Raw genomic sequence first — 18,993 nt, forward strand, 5'->3', positions numbered from 1 at the left:
TCTTTGAAAACCTTTAAAGCGGAGGGTTTTCGAAACAACTTTCTGTGCTTTTCAAAAATAGAGAGAGAGATTTATCTCTTAAAAACAGATGCAGTACTGTACATAACATTTGGCTTACTGTTGGTGAACTGCTGCATGAAAGATACAAGGACAAAAATATAAAAAGTGCTGTACATCAGGGGTTCCCAAAGTGTGGGTCAGGACCCCTGGAAGGTCGCGAGACACCAATAGTGGGTCGTGAGATGTCTTCCAGAATGTTTTTTTCTTTAAGTTATCTAAAAATAGTAAATTTTACCTATTATAGTAAAAAATATCAACAAAAAATAGAAGCTACACTTGAAATAAAACCTTGAAAATAGAAAATGTAATGAGTTTTCTGCCTTTCTTTTCTCCAGATGACTCCTAAGTTTAGGGTTAGTGAACAGTTAATTATAAAAAGCATCGGTAGCAGCAGGTTAATTCATAACAGCACAGGAAACACAGACACGTGCTCATATAGGTAGGGTCATTTTCTGCAGACCAGCTAAATGGTGCCACATTAAACCACTTTGAGAGACAGTGGGGGTCACGAGTCTTTGGCACCGATATTTTGGGGGTCGCGGGCTGAAAAGTTTGGGAACCCCTGTTGTACGTAAAAAAAGAACATATCCTGACACTGAATACATGAAGTGAAGTCCAGAGTATATAATGCATGTAAAAAAAAAACACAATAAACAGATGATCACCTTCTGTCCTGACTTAATGGCTTCATGAATGTCTTTCGTCCAATACACCTGTGAGACGCAGAGCACAGTCTGACCCGGCCAAGCACGCACCCAGTTGATTCTCAACTCATTGGGGTACGCTTCTATTGCCTCCCTAATTACCTACAGAGGACAACAAGAGAGAAAAGGCTTTATTTATACAGACTTACATTATAAATAATGTAATGAACATTTCTGCGACAAGCCTTGTATGCGCAGGCTAAATTGTGTTATCCAATCTTAAGTTCTGTGTATTAGAATTCCAGTGACAAGAAAAACTACTTTTGTGCTTTAGTGAACTTATATAAAACTTCAACTTGCGGAAATGATCTATACAACACCTTATGCAGGGAGGCAACCATGCCATTCTCAAGTTCCAGAAGCCACTTCTCCACCTGGCCCATGGCTTTAGAGGTGGAAATGATATCCAGCAGCTGCACCACTTCACCCTCACTGCTCTTCATGTGGGTGATATCCAGCACATCAGTGAACACCACACTAGCAATGCCTTCGAAACACTTCTTCAGATGGAGCTGCACCCTGGAGGAGAGGAAGGCGAGGGAATTTAATCACTATCTGATCTTTATTCTATACAAAGAGAGACTTGGTTGCTTTGGTCTTTTTTCTTTTTCTTATTCAGTCACAATAGATGTGTTTTTAGACTTGATGTTGTTGGGTTTTTTTTTGTTTTTGTTTGTTTGTTTTTGTTTTTGTTTTTTTTAACTCTGTAAAGCACTTTGAATTGCTCTTTGTGTGAATGGTGCTTTATAAATAAACTTGCCTTGCCTTGCCTTGCCTTGACGTGAGAAACATTTTCCCCAGTGCTACTCTCAAATTGTAAGCTTGAATCAAAGTCAAACTGCTAAACTTTGGAGGTGTAGTAGTCTTTTTGCACTCCTGCTGACAAGGGATCAGGGATGCCTGTCTTAACACTTTGTGGTGAATACAGAGCTGAAGCCAGCAGGTTAACTCAGTTTAAAAGACTTAAAGCAGGGGGGAACGACTAGCCTAGTTCTGTCCAAAGTCCAAAAACAGACACAGAAGAAGTAAACAAACTCCAAAGTGTATTTAATCATATACAAATAAAAAAAGATGTCTGTGGTTGTGGCTAAGCTAAGCTACGCTAACTGCATTCTTATACACAAGACTGATTTGAATCTACTTGAAGAGGTCCCAGCTTCACGTTGACTGATTGTTGATTAAATCCTGTTTCAGAGATACGAGTAAAAAATATATATTAATAAGATGTCAATATGTTGTTAATCACTGGATTGTGGTCCAATCTGGATGTCCCACTGCAGGATACAAATGACCTGACAATAAAATGATTCACATCCAACAGCCTGAGATTAGTTTTACTCTGTAAGAGCATTTTGTTGTGGAATCATGCAAACTGATCAGTCAATGCTGTCTGTTTACAAAGCTTGTGTTAAACTCCTGGAAGTCACTGAAATTCACTCAAGTTCAGTGATGGTGACTGGTTACAGATTAACAACAAGATTTATCATACACTGTCCCCTTACATTGAATAATGTGTGACATTATACAGAGATCTCATTGGTTTCCTGAAGGTGCATTTCAACCAAGAGTTCCGGGGTCTTTTAGCCCCCAGAACTACTTTCCCCGGAACTAAAAAGGTTCCTGTGCCCCCATTGTTGTCTGCGTTTTGACCGTGGGCTGAAGTCCCGGGTAGATTGTGCAAATCAGGCCAGTGACGTATGGAGAAAAAAAAGTAAATGCACTACACCACCAGACCAGTAGAGGGCAGTAAAACAATGAGGAATGCTATTCATCACAGATGACACCATAGAAGCAGACGGACAGGCAGGTATCATTATGAGCAACACAACAGTTAGCCTGTTAGCATGAAGAGACTCAGCTGGCGTTGTTTTAGATGGTGCTATATTTCATCACAGATGGATTCACTGAATCAACACGTGAGAGGAGATAAGCGTGAGTAGCAAAGACGTTTCAACACGGCTTTAAAATCCTTTTGAACTCAAAAAGCCGTGGCAGAGATCGGACAGTATTTTGGTTTAAACCGCGACCCTGTTAACTGGAGACTTTCAGCCGGATGCATCCCTCATAAACGTCTTTAGACCATCATTAAATATCTGATGAGGATATTTTGAAATCTTAATAAAAACTAAACTAGTTTCCACAAACACGTTCAACTGAAGGTCTCCAGTTTACAGGGTCACTTTTAAAACCATAACACCGGGAGAGACACATTCACGGTGGGCTGAGAGAAGACTACTGTTACAAGCTGCTAAATCAAGAGAATCACAGCTTCTTCTTTTGAAAAGTACACACACATACAAAAAAGATAGAACAAATAAAAACTAATGAAAGAAAGAGAAATCAAGTGAATCACAGATGTGTGTGATGTTATTGTGGACGGGGGGAGGAATAAAAACACTGAGGTTAATCTACCAATCAGACACGTTCAGCATTGCAGGCCCTGCCCCCCGAAAGTCCCAGGACCTTTGAAAAGTACTACCCCACTAGCAGGGGCTTTTTAGGGGGGAGACTATCTACCCCTGAACTCAATTTAGACACTGGGTCCTCCGATCGAAACGCACATTAAAAAAACCTGAGCAGTTACTTGCGTTCCGCCCGTAGATTGTATTATATATGGTCATAGTCTCCTTGATGTCGTGCATTTGTTTGAAGCAGAGTTTTGAAGCCATATTATAAATGCTGACTCAACCTAACTTTCGGTCAACGTAGCAAGAGGCAAATAGATTGAGTTAGGGCTGCCTGAAGTCAACCACTCCCTTATTTATGCAAAGCTTGTAAGTGCAATAACGAGTTCTATATAAGTTCCCCCCTGTGCGGTGTGTGCGGATAGAGAAATGAGCTATACAGACCAAAACAGTTTTTTAAATCAGCTTGTAAACATGTTTGTTTTAGCTGTAGACTTGCTTTTATAAATAGGTGTGTTAATGGCTTCCAGTGCGTATGCAGTCAGCCTCAAGTGGATGCTTGAGGAACAGAAGTTTTCATTACTTTCAATTTTTTTAGCTTTATATTTCAAGACCAGAGGTTACCGCTTGCTTCCCCCATAATTATGACTCAGACAATAAGCAAAGCTTTTCCTCTCATTTTCAAACACTTCAAAGGTCTATGTGACTGTTGCTGCACTTTGGAGGCACACTTTAAGCATATTGCATGACTGCGCAGAAAAGCACTCAGGGAGAAGGGGAAATAAGAACAAGTGTTTCAATCCAAAGAAATGCAACTGTACAAAATTGAGTGCCTTGCTTCTCATATATACCTTAAAAAAGTAAGCTCTTCAGTCAGCCTAGCAATGCATTTAGGAAGCAGAGGCTTATAGTCTCCGAAAAATCAAAACAGCACTCTCCAGAGAAGGGCATTACACTACCCTCAGGGCTCCAGACACCCCCACTGCAGCAGAAATCCCTTCTTTACAGAGGAGCTTGATTGTGTGCATCTCTACTGATGTGATGACAATTCCCAGAAGTTAAAGAGAGAATAGAGGGATACAAGGGTGAAAGCTAAAGAGAAATACAAATAGCGGGATAAGAGTGAGAGGCTAAACCATCTTTTGTCTGAAATCACATTCATTATTAAACAAAAGCCCTGGATGAAATGAGACAAGAGTTGGTTATCAGTGGGGACTTGATTTCTGGGGAAACCACTTCAGAGGGCGACTGAGCATGTTGTTAACTAAACATTGGTTTCTCAATGGAGAAGAACTCTTTGAAATTGATTCTCTCCTTCCACATGCTAAATCTCTGTTGTTTGATGGAAAATGACTTGTGGTTTCATCATTCTGAGCTACACATGTTGTACAGAAAACTAATGAAGATATCAGAGTTCATTTAACTGTTGGTATTATTTCATTAAAGACTGAATGTAGCAGCAGTTATGTGAATCATAGAGCTTCAAATGGTAATTTACAAGCCAATAAAGCCTTAGTTTGGCCTTCTGGGGCCAGAAGGGACCGTATTTTTGACAAAAAGGTGGAAACACATTGCTTCATCTCTATGCTAGTTGACAGGTCACTTGGGTAGGGCCTGTCAGACGTCAAGATAACCATGACCTAAAACATACCTGGCTTTATTGTCAGTTTGATCCATGTTAGACTTAAAACAAGTTGGGAGACCTTGAATTCATGAGGGAAATCTTCACTGAGGCAATAAACGCACTCGGAATTAGAGTCATTCACTCTGACACTTCCTTTTGAAACTAGAGGAGTACTGCTCTGTTGAACATTAAATAGAGAAAGCAGGCTTAACACAGTCAGTGTACTGAAATTTTACCTTGTGGGGTCTTTGGTCTCCGAGAGAATTTCCAGCAGCTCCTCATTGGACAGGAAGAAGAACCGTGGGAAATAGAGGCGCTTCTTCTCCAGGTAATTATTTAGACCTTTGAGGATCAGCTCCAGGAGTTTATTGGAATTTTTCAAACTCGCTAGCATCTTGTCAATGGCTATCACTGCCAACACGTGCTTGTCCTAACACAGAAAGAAGGCATATGAGAGAGAGTTAGATATATTTACTTTAAATGCCTGCTTTAAAGTGACTTCAAAAGTACATTCTGCTTTCAACGAGCTTTGCTGTCTAGTTTATTCCCCGGCTTTCTTACTAATCATCCAGCTGTGTTTAATAGTTGATTCTGGTTGGTCAAAATCTTCACACTGTAACTAGTTCTGAATAGCAATAGCGATGCCAGTGACAACCAGATCTTACACATCAGATCAAATCAATCCCCAGAAAGGAGCCCAGCACATTTCACCTCTGCTTATTGACACTGAGGCAAAAATGTTAGCTTCTGTTATAGGGGTGACCCCAAATAGTCAAATATTCGACGATTCGTTCTAACGAGTCTTAGTCGACTGCCAATCTCATAGTCGAATATTTGCATATGAAACGTGGATCATTCCATTCAAACCATGGGGGTGCTCAATGTCTAATTTTACATTATTTTCCTCTTTCCCGTAAAAAATAGTGTGTCATTTAGCCTATTTTTATATAAATATAGACTTATTTAATGTAATTCTGAGAACAGCTCTTGAAGTGTTAAATCTCCTTAAAGTGGTAATTAAATCTCCCCTGGTAATTAAAGGTGGACTCTCCCATTTAGTGGGACCTGTGGAGCAGACATACCTCAGCTGGTCTTTATATCTTTCTACGTTCATAGCAGCTCAAAATGTCAGGAAATAAAACTTCAGATGATCCTAAAAACTAGTGATGAAGATGAGGAGCAGCTTCATGAAGAGGGCTGTGAGATCAAGGATTACCGGACCACACAAAAACTGTACGGGGCCAAATGAACGAGGAGGAATACCCAAATCTGCACAAAGCCTCAAAAACAATCCACAGCATCCCATCCACCTCCACACCATCAGAGAGGATATTCTCCAAGACAGGATTTACAGTCAACAAAGCAAGGAGCGCACTTCTGCCCGTACACACGATGGTTTTCCTCACGTACAATTTGAAAAGACTCAAGCGGACAAAGACGAGATGAAAGACTGTTTTAAAAGGTTCTGTTAAGAGATTTAAAAAACCCTTTAGCTGGTTCAGGTTTGATTTTGAACATTATACAAATGTTTAGCTTAAGTTGGACAAACTACCCTCCACAGTGTTGCTCTCCTCTGTGTGAACACTGTTTAAATATCTCCTGATTCCTTTCTCTATAGTAATGGCTAATGTTTGAACTTGACTGTGAAATGAAATGTTTGGTTTAATATATCCCGCAAGTAGGGCTGATATAAATCAGTTGACATGGAATAGTTACTGTCTGTAGAACCAGCTGAAGATGCTGTTCTGCAGTGTTGTAATTTACATTATCACCTGTTCACTGTACACTATCTCTAATATCATGAAAAAACTGCCCAAAAGACCCATAAATGGACACATTTGTACCTCTTTGGATAGTCTTAGGTTTCTTTCAACACATTTCATGTCTCAGGTTTCTGGTTTCTTTTTCCTCTCAGCAGAGATTTTCCAGACTTCCGTACAGTCACTAATGAATTGTGTCTTTTTTATGCCTCTTTGGACTGTGAAGCATTTTTAATGGAGTACTCATGGCTACTATATCAGCATGAAAGCAGCATTTTTTACACATTCACTGTCCAGTCAAATGACACAACACTGTTGCACAAAAGTGTCTTCTTCCAATTAAATCCTATCTTTATTTTTTGATTCCTAGGCATGAGTATTCTTTTTTCAGTGTTGTCAGCTTGCGGTAAATACAGAAAATATATGACAGATGGATGGTTTGTTGTGTTCATATTTCACCAGCAGCAGCAGAGTGTTGTCACTGCTACCTTTAAGGTAATGCTGCGATATCTACCTTTAGCAACATCCACTCTGTTCCACAGGATTGCCAAATTGTCAAACAGCACCCTCAATAAAAAATGTATTATGGGAAAGTAACAGAGATATACCTGAGGCCTGTCTTGCACATATGAAATATTTCAGCTCTGATACCATACCATCCCACTCTAACTGAATATCCTCTGGAACGGTCAGCCACGGGAAGTGCCTAAATAAAAAGTATTTCTAATCTTTCAGGATGTACAGCGAATGCTTCAGCCTGCTCATATGAAAATGTTGGCGTTTCTGAAATGAGGTGCGCAGTCCAGCCTGATATAGAGCTCCTGAGTGATATAAAATGGAGAGTTGGCATTGAGCAAAAGTGTTAAACATGGAGTAGAATGAGAACATGGTGACTCAGCCTTTTCTTGCAAACGACTCCAAATAGAAATAAAAGTTGAAGTGTCTAAAACAAACAAAGAAAGCCTCTTTGAAGGTGGCAAAACAGGTTTTTATCCTTCATTCTGTCTATAAACTTCTTCTTTACAGCCCATTTCAGCCTCCAAAAAACACCACTCCTCTGAACCAAGCAAGACTTGGGAAAACGACTTCTGGCTTTTTGAAAGTGAATAATCATAAATGGTAGTGGAAAGGTGTGCTTGTGTTGTAGCATAATAGCTAGCTCACAGAAAAGGGAAGTGCACCTTCAGCTTTGTTGAATGTAATTCAATTTCTTTGAGACGGCTTTTGCTTCTTGCTTTTATAGACAGCTGGATATCAAAGAGTTTTAACATCTGCGAGCAAGATGCAATGTGGATTGTTCACAAGACAAATTAAACTGTGTCTCTACTTTGTGACGCTGATGTACTGCTGTGAGAGAATCATAGACTACCTGGGATGTAAGGATACACTCAACCCACGATTCGATTTAATCACGATTCTTGGTTCACTCACGATTCTCTAACGAATTTCAAGAAAACTGGATTGAACTCAAAAGTTAAATAACTATTACTTTATTTCAATTCTCAGATATGGACAGTTGCAATATATATTTGTTCTCTTATATTTCTTTGTAAACAAAGTCATCCTTTTTCATTTTTAAGGTGTGTTGTAACTCAAATAAAACCACTGCACACTTTTTTTCAGCAACTTGCAAAAAATCTAAAATCACCGTACAAAAATACCTTGTTGGAAAATTTCAGAACAATTATAGAGAAATGGAAAGTGAACAATTCCCAAATGAAAATATTAAATATTAAAACAAATAAGGTAAATCTCTTTAAATTAGGGATGTAAATTTCAAGTATTTTCTGTGATCGATCTTTGGAAATGTTAACGATCAATTATCATTTAATCATTAAAAAAACGTGAATGTTTTCCATGTCAGAAATAATGACAAATGTGTTTTTTCCCCCTAAATCAAATGTTCCTTCATGACACAGTGTATATTACTGACAGTATTAAACAGCTACAGATCATATTGAGGTGTTTAAATGTTAACACACTGAATATCAACGTGAGGAGCAGGCTTATAAATAATCTCTGTGGACGCATGATCATAGAGTGAAGACTCAGACTACAACATGTGGATTTACTGCAACAGGACAACTGAACAGGATCAGATTTTGGACTCAGTGTCCAGTTTTCTTCTTCTTATTGAGAAAAATAAGAATTTAAACGTGGTCAGGTGTCAGCTGGGAGTGCAACCGGGTCAGAATCAGTCCGGTGGTGGAGAAAAAAAGCGCTCGTGGAGACCTGTCACTCAGCTGCAGGCCCCAGCTGAGCGTCTCCGCTGTGTGCAACACCTTCAGTCAGCAGATAGCGCCCTCTACTGTTTAAAAAATAATATCCCAATACAAATATTGTTGAATCGATTTTAATCCACTCTTATTTGTATCGATTTTAAACCGTCTTGCAATATATCCTTTCATCCCTATAGACTACATTAGAAATATAATTTTTCTGTTGAATGCAAATTTATATTCAAGATTTGGGATTGATTTATAAAATGCCTGAACCGGAAGCAGGGTCTTTGGATTCATGCCTTTTCCCAATCTGGGCTCATCATCCAAAGCTATAAATAAACAGTTATTACAAAAAATAACATTTAGAATATTTTTATGAGGCCTTAGTCACAACATAAAACATAATTTTAGTGACACTCACATTGACTCTGAATCAAATAATGAAGTTTTGACAATGTTTTAATAGGCAACATGATGATACCAGCAAAGGGTGTCTGATTGACCAACTGTGATTCTGGCTTTTCATGGATTTCATCAGACTGGTGCTTTTCGCCTATTTGAAGGACACTACAATACAAGGGGGCTTTTAATATTCAGACTTCCAGCATGAAGCTTTTCATGAGCACACTGAGAGGATAACAATGTTGTTATGCATGTATTATGTGTCACAATGTGGTTTTTATGCACCTAACAGATGGCTCCCATGGAGGAAAGGGGCTAACCAAAGCTGATTTTGCAGGTCTGTAGTCTGTGTGGTGGAAAACTGTAACCTAAACAGTGTTTGTCTTTCCTCCCATTCTGAGACACACAACACACCAAGGGGGAAAAAACATTCTGTAGATCTGAAAGAGCATTTATGTAATATTAATTGGGCTATTCTCTACATGCCTGTACTGTGTAGCTACTTCATTTCTCCCTCTGCTATCAAATAAAGGGTAAAAGTGTCAGGGGCTGCTAAGAAAGAAAGAGGGCAGGTATGTAGAAATAAGTCTTTAAATTGATTTGGGCCTGTTGTTGTTTTTTTTTATCTGCAACAGTGCATGCAATAGCAGACAAATGACAAATTAAAACATGTTGCAAACAGTGAAGGGAGATTAGGATGTGGAGGCTGCAAGGCACTGAGAAAACAGTGGATCTAGAGCAGCTCCAAGTGGCTGATCTGGTGACAACACCCTGGGGAAAAAAAATCATCATGTGATTTGTTGATAGGGAAGCTGTACTGTAGCCTGCCTTTTAGAGGACAATGTTCTATGCTGGTATGGAGTTTAGATGATTCCAATTTCATGCACTGCTGATCAATGTTATGGACAAGATGAGGAGACGTGTTGTTTGTAAAATGTTGAAGCTGCAGCTGTGTGAGCCGGGTGTGTGGGGGGGGGGGGGTTCCTTCCTATAAGTGACTTGCGTGAACATGGTATTAGGGGTAGTGAAATCATTAGCCTGATTCATTTCTAGCAGGAGAACAATGTGTAAATCATAAGTTTGTTTTTTGTAATAAGTATTCTTATTTAGCAGCACTGAACATTTCACTTCACTGATCAAATGATGACAAGATGAAAAAATGAAAAGATTCATTAGTCTTCTGACTTTCGTTGTTGCATGATGACTCCTGAGGTTCGGGTTATATAACACAGTTAGCATCAGTAGCAGCAGGGTCATTTCATTCAACAGCCCAGGAAACAGAGACAAATGTGCATGTAGGTAAACAAATTGTCTGCAGACCGGCTAAATGAAGGATGAAGCAACATTTAATCACTTGTAGGGAAAGTGGAGGTCGCAAGTCTTCTGCACCTATATTGTGGGGGGTCGCAGGCTGAAAGGTCTGAGAACCCCTACCCTATATGCCAATCTTTTTAACAGTTTTGAGCTGTGGTGGAAGCAGAGATGGGTGATAAACACTTGAGACAGAGTCAGGCTGGGCAGCATAACTCAAACATTTTAGCTGCTCAGATTGTTGGTCTCCAGGGATGACTGTCAGGGAAGTTGGCTAACACTTTAAGAGTGGGCGTGTCGAGATGGACAAGTGACGTCAGTGCATACTCTCTATAGTGCTCAGCGTCTAATTACTGTCAGCCACCAGCTATACTTAACATTTACAAACCTTCTTTTTTGTTTAAGTGCTACTTTACATTCTGTATTCCTACACGTTACATGGCCTTAATAAGTTAGTTGTACAGCTACGTTTTGTCATAAAGAATTGTAATTTATCTTGAGGCATTTGATTGACAGTATGCAACTCAACTCCAAACATAACTAGTTCTTGTGTTTAAAGCTTAGTTAGAAGGGACACACACATTTGAAGAGCAAGCTACTTTGCATAACTATGAGTGACTGTTTGAAAGTATCCAAAATATATTGAAGAGAAGTACCTGGATGGACAGGTCTGTCAGTTTTGGCTCTCTGTTTACATGATTGATAATTGAAATCACTAAACAGGCATGGATCAGCTTTTTATGCTAACATGGTTTGAAAGAAAGCAAACATCTGTCAAAAGTCTCAAACAAAGTCTTAAGCAACAGAGGTCTATGTTTTGGCAAGTATTGAGTCTGTCTTGAACACAACAGTGTGTCCAAGATCCTCTAAGTGGCCAGATGTAGTTTATAGAACGATGAGACAAGAATCACTATGTGGAGAAGAGCTGGGGAGGGTTTTTCGACATTACAATGATAATTAAAGCCGCGATGAACGGGCCCTCGCACACCTGCAGCCATCGCCTCATGTGAGCCACCGCCACATGTAAACCACTGCCTGATATGAGCCATCACATGATGTAAAAGCAAGATCTGAGTGTATGTACCGCTTGTGTCCCTTAGGTGGTGCTAATGTTCCAAGTTTTTGGCAGATTGCCAAGAATACCTCCAAACTTGACAGTCTGCCACGTCCACAATTTTCGTCTGAACAGAATGCCTCTAATATTTTTGGATCGTCAATGTGTCTGCTATAGAATGTGCCTTGTTGGGACAGAAATAGAGAAAAACCCTAGGACGAGTTCTCAAAAGGATGCAGCCTTATTTGGTCGTCATTCTTCACTTTCAAAGCTGTATATGCTTTTGATGCACCGCCTGTAAGCCTGCCACACCCACAATTTTAGACTGTACGGAATGCCTTAATAATTTTAAATCATCTATGTGTCTACTACAGATTGTGCCTTGTTTGGCCTGAATTGGAGAAAAACCCTGGGACGAGTTCTCAAAAGTATGCACCCTTATTTGGGCACCATTTTGAATTTTCAAAGGTAGGTGGCGCTCTTCTTGTTGAGTTCCGGATATAGGTGTAACGGGCTTTTTTGTGCGTCCTGATGCCATGAATGTGCACATTAATTTTCAAGCATTTTACTCAAAGTAACCTCTATGTGGAGGCGTTTTTGAAAACTCTAGGGGGGCGCTAGTGAGCACATTTTTGAGAATCTTTTTGCAAGACCCAAAAAATCTCAATTTTTCACCAGGCCTGATGAGCGTGTTGGATTTGGTGGGATTTGGGGCATTTTTAAGGCCCCAAAAAGCCTTTTCCTGTTTATGGCGAGACGTGTGCATTTGATGCACCGCCTGAAAGTCTGCCACGCCCACAATTTTAGTCTGAACAGTATGCCTCTATTAATTTTGAATCGTCAATGTGTCTACTACAGAATGTGTGTGGTTTGGACTTGATCAGAAAAAAAGGCCTAGGGCAAGATCTCTTAAACACGTACCCCTGCGAATCAGGCGAAAAACTGGGGGAAAAAAGATGGCCGACTTCCTGTTGGGATTTCACTATGACATTAGGAATCTTTTTTGTAGGTCTTGGCCTGGTAGATACAGGGAAAAAAATTCATGCATGTAGGTTGAACCGTGTTAAGGAGGTGTGTTGCTGGAAGGAAGGTGGCGCTATTGAGCCATTTTTGTAACTTTTTGCACGGGACCACCGAAATATCAAAATTTTCGCAAAATCCTGATGCATGTGCAACTTCTGGTGAGTTTTGGGGCATGTTGAAGGCTCCAAAAAGGCAATTTACTTGGGCAGGTAGAAAGAAAGAAAAATCCTTAGGGTTACAAGAGGGCCTCCGCCGACCTTCTCGATGCTCGGGCCCTAATTATGATAAGCGTTAAAACCTTAAATTATTTTACCTATACATTTGATCAGTGCTCTGAAACAGTAAGAAGCACACAATTAGAGGATGCCTGCCTTTTCATTTGGAAAAATGTTTGTTCAGAGTCCTGAAGTAACATAATTACCTTGCTAAGGAAGAAAACACCAACACCAAACAGGGTAATTACTTCCTGATTAAATTCACACAGTAGGTAACGGTTAAGAAATCCATTCTGACTGCCTGAGCTTATTAAGGTACCTCAGCAGCTGTGAGCATGCTCATCTGTGTAATAAAATGTCAGTACTCAGCAGTAACACGCACTTTGGGAAAGTTTCTTGAAAAAAGGCCCTTTTTGTAAGGCGTAAACATTTAGATACAAACCTAACTACATACTATGAGTGCTTCCAGTGAATATACAGAACCATTATACCAGTATTATGGGGACCATCTTAGTGGTAATTTTGGAGCTTTATTTCATTTCCATTTAAAAATTATATTTATTGGAACACAATCCATTAAAACATAAAACATGCAGCATTGTGTCAATAATGAGTAAAATGTGACTGTATCTTTAAATTAAATCACCTGAGAAGTCCAACATTAAAATGGTGCATGAGAATAATATCCAAGTTGCCCACCCTTACTTCTAAGTGGATGCAGGTGTAAAAAGGTGCGTCTACTTTGTCCCTAAGCGAGTCCATATCTCTTCCCAACACAACCCAAAGTGAACTGGACGATGCGGATTCACGTCTGTGTGTACAGGCTCCCTGTCCCTTGGTGACCTCATTTTCTTTGTGGCTCGGCATAGCCCTGCCCCTTCCAGACAAAATCCATAATTTCTATTTGATGGTGCAGTCAGGCTAGGCTTTCTGGAGGACACTGAAATTGATGTGTCTCATTTCAGGTCTACTGAGGACGCCAATTACCCTTTGGATACTCTTTGAGGATGCTGAAACACTCCCTTTTTATCTTTGTTCTTTTGTTTCTGTCTTGCTCTCTATCCTTTTCCAGCCAATTCCCACCTCCCTGAACTCTCTTTCCCCATCCCCTCTCAGACAATACACTCATTTCTGCTTCTACAGGATACTTCTGTTTCCTTCTTTCACTGAGTGCAAACCTGATAAGGTCTATGGAATGTGTCATGTTTTGTCTAATTAAAGTACACTGATGAGCCTGAGCAGCTTATTTGCACTAGAGTTTAGACCTGCTAAAGTATTCCTGATTCTGTTACAAATCACACAGAAAAACGGAAGACCCTCACATTAAAAATCAGCTGTCTGGTGACATGTTAACTTTTTAGTTTGCAGCTTTTGGTGTTGGTCTGAATACACACTTTCAGGTACAGAATGCCCTGTATGGATGCAGACAAAAAAAAGGCATCACCCCCTGTCCCATGCAGAGTTGAGTTACTGAACAAACTCCTATACACAGTCTGAACTTTGCATATAGCTCTTGAACTTTGTATATCTCATAAGTTACCAAGCAATGCTGTAATAATGCCATTTTAATGACTTGTTTAAAGTTGATTATGTACGGGTGTCAATGTCTTTGTCATTTATGTGTTTTTTTTATGCACTTGGTGCAAAGCCAACTACCCAGTGGAAGATAGAAATGATTAAAATGCTGTGAACATTTGGCTCTGTAATTTCCACACAGCAATTAGACAGTTTGTGTTATGAGTTCCTGTTCAACTAAAATTTTATTTGCTGTCGCCTTTGGATTTGTGGATGTAAGTCACTTTGTGCTCCCCTGACTATCCAATCTGTTGCTTTTGAAAAGATTTACACTGAGCTGCAGATTGAAAATGTTTGTATTCAGCATTTGATATTAAGCTTTGACACTAGTATATTACGCTTTGAGATAGTATATTAGTATATAGATAGTATAGATATTGTATCTGTCACTCACTTTTTTTTTTTTTTTTTTGTATTTTCTTTTTTCCTTTCTGAGGTGAATTAAGGAAAACTGTTGAGTTGCATAAACTTGTAGTTTATCTTTTGTTTTTATTCAGGTGTTTATGTCTGGTCTTCAAAGCCTAAAATCCATCCATAAACTCCATCTGGTCTGGAACTCTGCTGCTCATATCATCACATGAACTCCGTCCATTAATCATATCACTCCCGTCCTTCAGCAGCTTCACTGGTTACTGCATCAGGTTCAAGATCCTGCTCCTCACCTTTAAGGCCCTCCATAATCTCGCTCCTCTATGCCTCTCTGAACTTCTCCACATCAACACAACCAGCCACACTCTCACGTCTTCTCCTTCCATTCACCCCACTATACCACCCGCCGGCTTAACCACCTTGGAGTCCAGAGGCTTCAGCCACTCTGCCCCCCGCCTCTGGAACTCCCTCCCACCAGACATCCGTAACATCAACTCTCTTTCCATTTTTAAATCACATCTCAAAACCAGGGATGTACATTTTCAGCATTTTCCCTGATCGATTTTTAGAAATGTTAACGATCAATTAGCGATAAATCAATTAAAAAAACATTATTATTTTTATGTCAAAAACAATGCCAAATACGTTGTTTTCCCCTTAAATTATATTTTCCACAGCAACAAAATGTATCTAACTAACGGTATTGAATATGTGTACAACATGTTTAACACTGATTATCACAGATCAGGCTCATAAAAATATTCTCTGTGGACATACTCTTATAAAGTGAAGGCTCATAATACTAACAGAAAAGTACTTCAGACTCACAGAGTCCAGTTTTCTGTCTACTGGTTCTTATTGAGAGAAATAAACATGTGTATTCGGTCAGGTGTCAGCTGGGAGCACAACCGGGTCAGAATCAGTCCAGCTGCAGAAAAGCTCAGACAGCTCTGATGTTGTTGGTCTGCAAACACAGCGTACTAGCAATTCCCACCAGTCTGTTGGCTTTGTATCTAGAGGTGGGGACATTTCCTGTTTAAAGCTGCCAACCTTCGTGTACGTGTCGTTGTTGGCAGCAGTTGCGTATTGATCCTCTTTAAAAAGCGCTCATGGAGACCTGACGCACAGCTGCAGCTTTATCATTGTTATTATTATTATTATTATTATTATCATTATTATTTTATTATTATCATCATTATTATTATCAGTAGTATTATTGTTATTATTATTATTATTATTATTATAATTATTATTATTTTAATATTATTACTAAAAATAATAATAAGAAAAATAATATTATTATTATTGTTATTATTTTATTATTATTTTATTATTATTATTATTATTATTATTATTATTATTATTATTATCATTATCATTATTATTATTATTAAAAGTATCATTACTATTATTATTATTATTATTATTATTAAAAGTATCATTACTATTATTATTATTATTATTATTATTATTAACATTATCGTTATCATTATTATTAAAATTATTATTATTATTATTATTATTATTATTATTATTATTATTATTATTATTTACCTAAGATCCACCACAAACAGTTCTTTCTAATAGGTCTGTCTTCCTAATCTTTACTGCATCCTGATGCAATAATAAATGTAACAAAACCTAAATACACTGAAGAACTTACCAGAGCGACTGTTTTCATGGTGTCCCTCCAGGTTTTGTCAACAGTAGTAAAGCGGCGTCCCTCTTCAGGCATCTGAATCATGATATCTGGGGAGCTGAATATTGGCTCCAGGTAAAGCCATGTGGACTGCACCTTTAACCATTCATCCAGGATCTCCTGGAGAAGCAGCAACTTGCCTTCCCATTCCCTACAAGAGAAAATTCATCAATGTAAGTGTCCTAAGTTTGGTACAAGGGGGTCGATGTGTCATGTACATACAAGGTGGTTCCATAACCAACAAGTAGCCTAGAGTTTAATATTTATAATATAACAATGACTGCCTAAAGGTTAAAGGGGTTTGGGAATCACTGACAAATTTAACATGATGTCTCACATTTTGTTCCCCATTTCCTCTGATCTGTAGAAACTTTTGCAACTTAGTGACAAACTGATTTCTTTATTTTCACTGTGGTATCATCCTTTACCGCCCACAATGATGGATAATCGCATTCAAAGTTCCTCTTTGATATTTTATAAAGCTCATCAAAAACTTTACAGTAGAATTTACAGAAATCTGTCCAGTCTGGCAATGATACATTTTCACATTTTCAGGAGCTGCAGGGAATCCTCTTTAAAACATTGCCTGGTAGCAATAAACTATTGCAAAGTTCTCACAAATGACAGAGGGAAGGGTAATTGTATTATTTTCTGAACACAGAGGACAGTAAAAACTGGATTATTAGGAATGATGGTGTGTCACAAAGACTATCGCAACCCACATTCTGAAATGAACCTTTTCCTTCCTCTTACCGTATTTCCACCTCAAAAGGTTTAATAAATGGTGAGCCCCTCATGGTTTGTGTCTTCACTATGTGATCGTCCAACAGCATCTGCACTTCATCCACCGTTGACAGGATGGATGTACCAGTCTCTCTGTAGGCTAGGAGGCCGAACTCCATGTCATGCCACTCGCCGGCCATCTTCTCCATGGCCTTCTCCAGGGAGTACTCCTTGCCAGCTGCTTCACTGATACCCTCAAAGCTGCTCAGGTGCTGCTCCAGGTTCATGGATAAGAAATGAGCTACACAGACATGATCACCAGCTGGTTGCAGGGAGAACCCAGCCATCTCTGACATGGCTTCCCAGTGGCGTTCACGCAAGCCTGGATTGCACAGTACCTTTGAAGAAGGTGGAGTAAAACACAGAAGATGATCTACAGAAAAGACATTTGAACATAGAGTTTGCACTATATGACAATGAATGAAATGAGCTACAAATAAGATCTGCCGCCCCATTGACTATATTTTCCCTTCGAGATGAGGATGTTATTCTCACAGCTTTTACTATTTTAATAAAAATATGTTGTGTGGGGCGCCGTTGGCCTAGCAGTCTATGTGCATGCCCCATATACAGAGGCTATAGCCCTTGTCGCAGAGGTCACAGGTTCGATTCCAGTCGACCATTTACTGCATGTCCTCCCCCACTCTCTACTCCCCACATTTCCTGTCTCTCTTCAGCTGTCCTATATAATAAAGGCTAAAATGCCCAAAAATATTAAAAAAATAAAAACATGTAAATGTTGTGTTGTTTATTGTTGTTGACTTGTTGTCATTTTTACCTTGTAAAGCACTTCGGTCCATCTTGTTTCTTGTTTTTTTATGTACTATGTACTTAACATACATGTGCAATACTTTGATTTCTGGTGCAATACCTCAATAACCACGTGCAATATTGGAATTTATTCCATAACATATTTTATTATTATATTAATCTACTACATGTGCTAATTTAACTTATTTCATGTCTTTAAAAGTACTTCTATACCTTTCTTTGTACAGATAGTATTTTTATTTTTATTAAGATTTTTTGGATTTGTGTTTAGGTGTCTATATTTATTGTCCTTACTGTCTTGTTGTGTCCTTACTGTCTTGTTGTGTCCTTACTGTCTTGTTGTGTCCTTACTGTCTTGTTAAGTACCAGTGTTCCAATCACCACGTCAAATTCCTAAGTTGACTTAACTTGCCTAGAGACATTTTGATTTCTGACAAATGGAATAATTCTGTTACGATCTTACCTGCACTATGGGGATATGCTCCTTGAACTCCTCCACCTTAGCCTTCATAATAGTGGCTATGTTCAGCGCCTGGGGTTCATCACTAAAGCCTTTTTCCAGCTTGTATAGAGTGCGCCAGAAGTTCCCAACATCTCCTTCTATCTAAATGGGTGGGTTTTTGAGACATACAGTTAGATTAAAAATGCAGAATCACAACAGATCATGTTTGAATCTATAGTTGAATTAATGAATTAAAAAAAGGTTTTCTTATTTTTTCTATCACCTTTATATATACAGCTGGCTCTTTTCTTTTATAACAGGATTTGAAACTACTTTTTTTTTAACTATTGAGGGCAGAATGGACAAATGTGCTACTTGAATTACTGAAGAGGTTTAAACACTCCTGAGAGAGCAAGATGTGAGTTAAAAATCTAAATTTGGAGTCTTCGGCACGGACTTAGCCTCATGGTTAAGTTGTGCACCCATGTGGCGGGCGGCCCAGGTTCAAATCCAGCCTGTGGCCTCTTTCCCACATGTTATTACCCCACCCTCTCCCAGGTTCCTACACTATCCA

General features: G+C 39.0%; 1 protein-coding gene across 1 annotated transcript in view; it reads right to left on the reverse strand.

The window, feature by feature from the left end:
- The window catches only part of dnah7 (dynein, axonemal, heavy chain 7), a 103,362-nt gene that overhangs the window by 69,473 nt on the left and 14,896 nt on the right, over positions 1-18,993 (reverse strand). Inside the window, exons 17-22 of the mRNA XM_034693671.1 lie at positions 18,441-18,581; positions 17,177-17,544; positions 16,388-16,574; positions 5,030-5,223; positions 1,085-1,283; positions 726-866 (exon numbers count right to left, since the gene is read on the reverse strand). Of these exons, the coding sequence (XP_034549562.1) occupies positions 726-866; positions 1,085-1,283; positions 5,030-5,223; positions 16,388-16,574; positions 17,177-17,544; positions 18,441-18,581 (1,230 nt within the window). The remainder of the gene's footprint in view (positions 1-725; positions 867-1,084; positions 1,284-5,029; positions 5,224-16,387; positions 16,575-17,176; positions 17,545-18,440; positions 18,582-18,993) is intronic.

The sequence above is a fragment of the Notolabrus celidotus genome, chromosome 10 (genome assembly GCF_009762535.1).
Source record: "Notolabrus celidotus isolate fNotCel1 chromosome 10, fNotCel1.pri, whole genome shotgun sequence".
Taxonomy (NCBI): domain Eukaryota; kingdom Metazoa; phylum Chordata; class Actinopteri; order Labriformes; family Labridae; genus Notolabrus; species Notolabrus celidotus.